This window comes from Cololabis saira, chromosome 9, assembly GCF_033807715.1.
Source record: "Cololabis saira isolate AMF1-May2022 chromosome 9, fColSai1.1, whole genome shotgun sequence".
Taxonomy (NCBI): domain Eukaryota; kingdom Metazoa; phylum Chordata; class Actinopteri; order Beloniformes; family Belonidae; genus Cololabis; species Cololabis saira.
Genome location: NC_084595.1, coordinates 21,964,765 through 21,974,570, shown reverse-complemented (window position 1 = coordinate 21,974,570; position 9,806 = coordinate 21,964,765). Strand labels below are relative to the sequence as shown.

Here is a 9,806-nt window from a genome sequence, read left to right as displayed (position 1 = left end):
GCAAGTTAGTATGTGTAGAGGAGCATGATTTTATTTTCTTTTACTTCTTTTTTAATCCAGAATTGTCACTGAAACCACATCAAACTAAGTCTTTTAAAGTTCCTTGTACCAAAACAAACCATCCCTTGAAAAAAAGACAGAAAAGATGTGTTGTCTGTCTCTGAAACCCAGTAAAAGAGGAAAAAAACAAAACAAACTTCTTGCCAGATAGTTCACTCCTCCACTATTATCAGGAAATCGCATTCAACTAAAGCAGTCCCCCACTTTTTTCTTTCTTTTTGTGTTCATGAATCCATGATCTAGATGCTTACTGTAAGGGGTGCACTGCATATTTGTTGCCTTGCATCCAGCTCAACAACTTGTCTGCTGCCATAGCAACTGCGGAGGAGCACTGAGCAGCGCCGCCTGGTTGTGCAACGGATGTCACTCGTAGCAACGGCCAATCAGAAGTTGCTGTCCTTTAGCGAGAGCAGGCTGGAGATGGAGGGATGGAGGGGGGCGGGACTCCGGCACCAGGCACGTCCCTGCGATAGGGCGGTCCGTCCGTCCGTCCGCGTCATCCTCGCCCGTGATTGGTCGCGGAGCTTTACTTTCCAATAATATAAACATGTCTACCGCTCGCCTGGCTTGAACCGAGGCTTACAAGCGACTATGCAGTTCTACATCAAACTGTATAAAAACTCCCATTATGCATTTGCCTGTGGTGTTGCGGGGCTAAATCTTTATTATTGCTAGAGAATATGCACATAGCTGCCCGTGCACGCGTAAGGAAACGAGGACAGCCCGCCGCCGCCGCTGCAAGAAACAGACAGGGGGACTCTGCCGTGCTTTCATCATTATAATCACCATCCTAAGTACTAGCTCTTAACATTTTGTTTTTCGGTGTTCAGGCGAGAAGTGACAAGAATTTAGACCCCTCCTCTGCAGGGCGGAGCGTGCATTTTCATTTCGTATTTTGTATGTTTTTTTTTTTCTAATTTTTTCTAGCCCTGTACCCTGCTCTGACACGTCTGCACTGAGTGAGTGGCATTGGCACGCTGTCAATCGCTCACCACCGCTGCCATCAAACAACATAAAACACACACAGGCAGAGGCTGGCGCTCATAAATTTCAGCAGGGCAAGATATTTTTTTGCGCATCGCCTTTATACAGTATCCTAATTAATTTCGTCTCGCTGTTGCTTTCTTTTTTTTTCCCCTTTTCTAAACAGCATCTCTTCCAACTTTTTGTACATTTCATATTTTTATAGCAACATTTGGACACCTTAAACTACAGATTGTGTATTTTTTTAAACTGTCACTTGCCGCAGGAAACATTTTCTTCACATTTACTGTTGGCAACACCTTTCAACCCTGAGACTGGTTTCTTTTTTTTTTTTTTTTTTTTTTTTATTTGTTTGTTTACACCTTTCCACATTTGGATATTTTTGTTGTTGTTGTGCCGGTGCTTCGAGAGGAGGATTTGGACATTTTTTATTCCGGGAGGAAACTGCGCCGGGAATCTCAACGAAGAGCGCTAATAAATGAGAGATCACCGAGGAGCGTCTCTGTCTACACCGCCGGTCAAATCCCGGAGAAAAGACTGATTGGTGCCAGGATTGCTTATATGATGGACCGTCAATTTTGACAAAGAAGTTTTCATGCGTTTTTTCTACGAGCGTATGGCCACGCGTTTTGGCACTTTGGACCGCGCGTAAAAGAGCGAGAGGACAGCGAGAACTTGGACGCAAAAGATTCACGTTAGAAGATCAGCCAGAACAGTCGTTATTCTAAAAGAAAGACAAAAAGAATAATAGTCGCGTGTGTGCTTCATTTCGCTGAAAAATCCCTCAGTCGTGCATCCCTCCTGTCTGCGGTACTTGCTCTAGCCGATACCGTATATGAGTTTTTCAATTTGTGTGGCTCAGTGCACAGACTCTTTAGCGGCTACGATGGACGATCAAGCCCGGATCATGCAGTCGATCGGCGGCGTCAGTCTGGCTGGCCACTCGGTGCAAGGAGGCATGGCACTGCCGCCTCCACATGGACACGATGGGACGGACGGAGACGGGAGAAAGCAAGACATTGGTGACATTCTGCATCAAATAATGACCATAACTGATCAAAGTCTGGACGAGGCGCAAGCAAAGTTGGTTGATTTATATGTTTTATTAACTTCGCCCCACCAAATCGCTGCACGCATCATTATTGAGACGTGGCCCGATTAACTGAACTCCCCAGTGCGTAACAATAGGCTGGAGTGGCTGTAATGAGAATCTTACGCTGAGGTGTAGCCTATTTGTTGCCTCACAAAGCTTTAACACATGGCAGAGTTGCCACTGAGATTTTTAACTGAATTTTCTGTAAACTTACCTGCGTGTCAGCATGAATCCGACTGAGGTCCTACAAGACGTTTGTTTTCACACATGTCATTTAGAAATGTTCATGCAAATGCAAAACTACAACTAGTGTTAAAAGCCACTTAATGTCACTACAGTACAGCTAATGCCTCATTAACCATAATTGGTTTAGAGTAATATTCTGATATGAAAATGAGTATCATTTCCTTTAATTTGACTTTGTGATATATTAAGCACTGGAAATTATTACTTTTGACTTAGGAGTGTGGTGTGGGCATTTAAAAGTCCAGTGACATGGTCACTTAGTGTCCTGAGACATGCATTTACTTGTTCACATCCAGTATGTGATTTATCAGTGAACTTATTTCAGTATTTTATTTTTTTTCTCATACTGAAACAGGAAACATGGACTGAACTGTCACAGAATGAAACCAGCACTCTTCAGCGTTCTCTGTGAAATCAAAGAAAAGACAGGTAAGATTTTCACACACATAAAAAGTTCTCATTTAAAACAGTGAATTAAAAAAAAAATTGAGCTAGTAGGTGTAGTAGAACAATACCTCACATTTGTTTGTACCTCTGATGGCATCCCGAATCCAGGTTACAGGGGACCTCTGCCCTAATAAATCAATCACCTTTTTAAACATGTCATTGCGCCATGTGGAAACAGTACGGCTGACAAAGTACAGCAAGCAGATTCTGTTTCCATTGAAGATGCTCTTGTTCCTGCAGGAGTATCTTTTCCAGCACTGGTTGCTTGGATTCAAGCAGAAAGTGCGCTCCAGCTTTCAGCCTCAGCATGCTGGCACAGAGCAGGATGGGGAAATCCCGTAGCATATGCTCTACACAGCCAAGATCACACAGAATTCATGCCTTCTAACAAGACAACAATTGCTTCACTTTTCGACGAGACTCAACTCTAAATCCTTAATTAGAGTATGAATGTATGCAGGCTCCTTTTTTTTCTTTTTTTGAAAAAAAAAGTGAAAAGTTAATGTGTTGGGATGCAGGAAACAGAAGCTGCATGATGAAATGGCATCAGAAAATTAAACTTAAAAGGAAAAAAAAAACATAGGAAATTCTGGCACTTTAGAAGGTAACTGTGATATTTTTTTAAAGTCCAGAATTAAAAACTTTCAGTGTGTTCACACACTTATTCATGTGTATGAGCAAGGGCAAAACTAACAGTTGACATTTTCATGTCTTCTTCTTTTTTTTAATAAAAACTCGTATCAAACTGATATTGACTCTTATAATGTTTAAAATATGGAAAATATGATGAACTGCATCTATTCTAATTTGTAAATGAAGCCGAGTAGTAGTAGATTTTCAGTGAAAATAGTCAACGTTCATATTTTTAATACACACCAGGGTGAATATGCTTTTTCGTTTTTGTGATTTTCTCTCTTTTTGAAACTAAAACCAAATAACTGTTGAACAAGTGGTTTAAAGACGGTTTTGCCAGAATATTTATTTACCCAGCAGTTTGCATATATATTTCTGACAATGAGAAAAAAAACTATTGAGTCAACTTGATCTTTTGTTAGATTTGTGACCTTTGTGCAGTTTATGAGGAAATTAGCTTGTAAGAGATCATAAAACTTTATGAACTTCCTCAGCACAGGTGGTGTCCACAGAGACAGGCTGGGGGTCCTCAATCCAGCCGCGCTGCTGTGCTGTGTTTGTGCTGCTGTTGAGTTTACACAATGGCAGAGGTAGAAAAAGAAAACGAAAAAAAAAAACAACAACTGAAAATGCGGATCACACATCGCACCAGATGCCGGCGCTGACAGGAAAGCATCGCTTTGTAGAATGTCAACCTATGAGGGGGAAAAAACAATACGTATGTGGTTTTATTTTCAAACTTGTGTTAAAATGCAAGTACAAAGTTATGACAGCTTTGGATTGTAATGTTTTAGTTCAGCTCTCTTTGAAAAAAAACAAAACAACATAAAAAAACATCTCATGGCACAACAAAATCAGTGGAAAAAAAGTTACAAATGTTACACACGTGTATGTTTGTGATAGAGATTATTAATGTTTATGTGGTGCAGTTAGTTCATGTGAGCTAAAGATGAGAGCAGGGAAGGCAGAACAAGTTTTTGTTTCAGTGTGTGTGTGTGTGTGTCAGTGTGTGTGTGTGTGCATGGTTAACCTGTGCTTCAGAGTCACAGCCTCCCCCTCTTAGCCGCTGACAGAGCTCAGCTGGTCTGGTGGCCTCACTGACCGGCCTGCTTTTCCAGCACACAGAGAGCCTTTCACTGGCTCCTGGTGCACCGCTCACAGGGCATCCTCGCTCCTTTAATTTCAGTCTAGAAAGCACGCGGGACTGCTGTCTTTCGCCAGGGAGTTCACCACCGGCTGAAAATGACTTTTAATAATAATCTGAACACGGTCCAAAAACCCTCAGTGTAATTACTGCGTGCATGTGTCCCGTTATCAGGACTGATTGTCTTCTGGGCAGATGAATAGTAAAAACTGATCCTCAGGCTTTTACTTCTGATCAAGATAGTGTAAATATAAATTTAATTTATTTTAGCTTTCTCTTTTCAGTGCAAAGATTTTTAAATAAAAAAAAAGTTATTTTTCTACCGATAGCAAATCATTTTTAGCACTTGTCAGGGTGTTTAGAACTTTATGGCACTCCTCTAACTGTTATTGTAGAGCTACAGCATATTTCTGCATTGCTAATGCCCCTAGAAGTATTAATTCACTTTGATATGCTAATTAGAGAGCATTATGCAAGAAATGAGATTAAGTGGCAGCATGAAGTCATTTGCCTGTCACTAAATTGAGTGTTTTTAGCAGGAGCTCACAACACCGCCCCCCCACTCTAAATTTTCTTGTTTTTTCTTTTAGATAAGCTAAATGTGAGACTCGGTTGCCATGTGTTGTTCTTTGTCCTTCAGTATGTGATATTTTTCATTTTGTACAAATATGAAAGCTTGCGGCTGAAATTCAACCATGTTTCAGGACAAATGATACATTCATGTTGTACCTTTTATTCCTGTAGGCTGCATGGGAAGACAATGGATTGCATTGATTGAAAATTGCCTGTGATTCAGATTCAGAAGTTTTGCAGCTCTTCCTGTGTGTTGGATTTGCTTTATCCTGCTGGCTACTCCCTTGTCTTGCTCTTATGCTTGGAAGAGGAGCTCAAGCAGCAGCAGCAGCAGCAGCAGCAGCAGTAGCACCAGGCGCGGCAAGAATAACAAAGGTGAAAGATTACCTCCATATGGTATTTCTGACCAGGAACAGAGAGGTTCTGTAGCAAGACTCCTCTTTGATGTGAGGTTTAATCAATAGAAAGAGATTACAGAAAACTATTACAGGCTAAATCATGGAGTGCTACAGAGAGGCTTAGCCCTCTCCACAGCTCTCTCAGCTACGAGGTGCTTCTTCTGCTTGCGTATTGACTTGTTGTTTTCCTGACCTTTGACTCATCAGGTTCAGAAACGGGGGGTCTGGAGCAGTAAGGGAGTGAGGGGGGGATGTGGTAGATTTAGGCTGATAAATGCTGCAGCCCAGCGTTTAAAGCAGTGGATCAGGCAGGGAGTGCACTCGTAGGTCGAGTCAGTTTTGCTGTTTGGTTGCACATAGTCTTCTCCAAAATATACACATATTCACATGTCTGTTTTTTGGTTTGTTTACGCTATATATAATGTTCAGCTCTAAAAAACATGTTTACTAAATACATTTTAGGATGAGCTGGTGATTAACCAGGTGGATTATAGACAGTAGTAAATAGCACTGAGGTATGCATTTTTTTTGGGTCTATTGGGGATTTTTAATTTGCACGACAAAACTAATGAGCCCTCTTTTTACTATTTTTAAAACCATTATTATTATTATAATTATTATTATTTTTATTACTATTGGTATCATTTTTGCAGCCCAAAGAAAATAAAAAAGGTCCCTAGCTGAACAAAAATTAATTTTATTTATACTTTTAGTTCAGTGTCTCATGGGCTTCTTTCATCCTAAAAAAGCCATGGTAAATGCATGACAGAGAACAGAAAGCTATTCAGCAGCTGAGACAATTGACTTTGGCTGCTTTTTGTCTCAGGGAGCCCCAGCGATGCGGCTGCAGTGACTAGATAGCGTCGTGCCGAATGGTTGGTGCACAGCTGGGTTCCTGACTGGCTCAATGGCAGGGCCACTGCTTCCTCCTCTAAAGCACAAGGGGGACCGGGGAAGATGTGGCTATTATCTAAGTAGCTCCCAAATAGCCTCCATTTCCCCATCATCCAAGATGAAAAGGAGGAAAGCTAGACAAAGAGGAGAGAGAGAAAATAACAAGAGTATACATATCAGTTTCATTTGGAAGGGTAAATGCTTTTGTGCTGAGGGGATAGATGTCTCTGCAGCGGTGTGCTTGTATCTGCACATACGGCCCCTCAAATCTGTTTTTTTTTTTTCTTTTCTTTTTTTTTTTGTGGTACAACGATCCGGAGCTGTCCCTCCATCTGCACACGCACACGCACATGTCCCTCGCTCTCCCCCTGCATCGCTCCAAGCCTTTTCTGCAGGCTCCTGCACGATCAACAGCTCATAATTGTTTTTTGCACATACGTTATGCAAATGAGTCTTTATGGCAACTGGCATAACAATTAGCATCCTCCAACAATATTTTAGTAGGTTAATTGCAGAATTTCTGAATTGTACATCTGAGTTGTTAATTAGGCATGACAGAGGTGGTGAAATAGTTATCTTCAGGCGGTGGCAGCCAGCAGAGGCTGCTTTGGATGCAAAAAGGAAGGATTGATTGAAATTAGTTTACAGCAGTAGGAGCGTGCCTGTTGGAGACTCTTTGCAGCCCCTCTTGCTTTCTGTGTCATCTGTTTGTGGCTGAATGTTAAAAATATAAAAGCAGATGACAGGATGAAGGCAGATCATATCATGACTACCTGTGGAAAGGGGTTGCCCGTTTGTGTCAATTTGAAGAGATACTTGATACAGATCAAGTAAACAATCATGAATGATGCAGCTTGTCATGTCGGCTCGAGTTAGCAAGGAATTTGTTTGTGCGTATCACCGGAATTGGACTGTTGTCAAAACTGTAAAAAAAAAAAAAGAAATCTTTGATCTGCCAGATTCGCTTAGATGGAATTTTTCCAGAGCAAAAGTTGCGATGGCAAAGTTGTTTTTTCTTTTTAGTCAACGGAAATCACAAAAATAGTCCAACTTGGTCTTTGTGGTTCCTTTTTTCTTCATGTTTTAGTGAAACAAAGATCTGCATTCATAAAAAGACACCTAATTGATCTTTGGATTAAGGGGCATATTGCACGCATGTTTTGTCTTAATTATAGTTTTTAACTAAAATGAATCTTTCTTATTGACTCAGCTTTCATCTTCTCCTTTTACATTTTACTGCTTAAAAGTGAAAATACCAGGAGACTTTTCATTTATTTGTTTTTGAATATGAACTGTCGTGATCTTTGTAACTGTGTGGCTCAATAGATGAGTCTGTTTAACACAAATTAAGCAGATTATTTGTGTAAAAATAGTTTATTGAAGACAGTTGTTCAAATACAGTCCTCTCTCTCAGTAATGATTCTGTTAATTGTAGATCCATATTTTATTAGTTTTAAGTGTTTCAGGGAGGAGCTCTCCTCATCATACAAAACAAAGTTAATTTACTCAACTTCAATAACATAATTTTAGGGCATAAGAAATCTGAAAACACCTCTATTTTTGGTGATATTTTATATTTTTGCACAAATAACCTTTTTATGTATAGTAGATAAACCTGTTACTTTAGAGGCTGATGGAAATCTGAACAATTGGGCAAAATTCTGAAAATTTGTCTGTGAGAGTCTGCGACCGATTACCTGACAAAGGCTTGATGATTGTCACCTGTCGTCTTTCAGCCAGATTATTTTCAAAAGACAGAAAAAGTGGATAAGTGCTGTCTTCTCCTCAAGCAAGCTGGAGATCTTCTTTCCATTGTTCCATCTTTCACACATTGGAATGATATATTGACGGCAGAAATGGGAAAAATACTGCAATGCAATGAAATTTTAATCAGCGTCTTCTGCTGCTTTAATAAGGCAAATAATTCTTATTGGCTGCTGTGTTAAGATTTCTAATATTTAATTCATAACAAACCTTGCATTATTCTGCTGTAGCCTTAAGACAAGCTCCATGCCGCAGCCTGCTACAAGGCAACATTAGGAAAAAAAGATCTAAAACGAAGTGCACCGCAAGCATTTTTCTTATCAGTTGTGGCGTAAATATTACATTTTGTAATGCGTGCAAAATAAACGTATATTTATGAAATAATTTTTGATAACAGCATCGAGCATTGAGCGCATGAGGCAGAAGCTTGGCCTGCTGCTGGCGGGGTTCAGTGGACAGACACTTAAACACCAAACAGTAATTTTGTTAAGGGTGAGGAAAGCGCAGGCTTTTGCAATGCAGACCATCTTTTTGTTTTCTTAAAGCACTGGAGTTCATTTTTGTGTCTGAAGTAATGGAAAGATGGCGAGCAGCCAGCAGCTAGGTGCTGGCTCATGTTACAGTGAAACAGCGGGCCCTGTTTTTGTCTCTTGGTGAAATGGCTTAATTGGTGTCAGAGCCCCAGGGATAAAGGCCTCTCGCTCTGAAACACAGCCACACAGGCCCTGTCTTCCCTCAAACCAGGAGGAACGGCCGACGTCTGCTGGTGAATGAGGACTAAGCCGTGGCATAACAATACCAAATGATGTTTGGGATGACAGAAATTAATATGCACTTGCTCCCAGAAAGCTATGATTAATGACGCCGAGCAGGGGAATGCTGTCCCTCCTTTTTTTGCTCCTCTTTGATGGGGATTGAAAACCAAAAGCTAGTTTCTCCTCTCTTTAGAAAGTGGAGGTCACCCAGAGTACATTACTGTTATTCTTCTCTCAGTTTTTCCTGCAGCAGGCGGCAGGGAAAGGCTGATTGCTTGTAATGAATTTTAGAATGATTCACCAACATTGTGGGCTCGTGCGTTGTCCCGCGTGAAAGATGAGACACACACCCGAGTACCTTTTGCCAAGAAATTCATCCATTGCTCGTATTTCTAAGTGCAATAATAACTAAGAGTCTAAATATAACCCAAATAATTGATATGTATACGGGTTCTTTAAACTAAAAATAAAAAAATAAAAAAAGTCCAATTTTACTAGTGGAGTCAATAACTGCTGTTCTGATGGCTCGTTCTCTTCCTATGGAATTTCATACACATCCATTGATTTGGAGCCAAACGTGTGAACAAAATGGTGGTGTGCCGTTGCCATGATAATGATCTGTATCTGTTGTGTCCTAGGAGGAGATGCATGAATATTTAATTGTGTCTGCTAGTGAGATCCCCAGACCCTTGTGTTCATTTCTTACTTTCTCTAATGTGCTTCCACCCTCCCAGGTACTTCCTCTCTAAGTAATGGAGAATTAAATTGCGCATTAAAATGATATAAATTGCAATGTAAGGGATTTGTAAGGACAT

At 40.5% G+C, this 9,806-nt stretch overlaps 1 protein-coding gene across 13 annotated transcripts in view; it reads left to right on the top strand.

The window, feature by feature from the left end:
• The first annotated feature begins 644 nt into the window (after window positions 1-644).
• The window catches only part of pbx3b (pre-B-cell leukemia homeobox 3b), a 55,075-nt gene continuing 45,913 nt past the window's right edge, over window positions 645-9,806 (top strand). For 7 of the 13 annotated variants that reach the window (XM_061730786.1, XM_061730784.1, XM_061730781.1 and 4 more), the window contains exons 1-2: window positions 645-2,127; window positions 2,739-2,812. In XM_061730786.1, the coding sequence (XP_061586770.1) occupies window positions 1,880-2,127; window positions 2,739-2,812 (322 nt within the window). In that variant the 5' untranslated portion in view covers window positions 645-1,879. Of the gene's footprint in view, window positions 2,128-2,732; window positions 2,813-9,806 lie in introns of all 13 variants that reach the window. The other 6 variants (XM_061730780.1, XM_061730775.1, XM_061730777.1 and 3 more) reach the window with 1 other exon arrangement.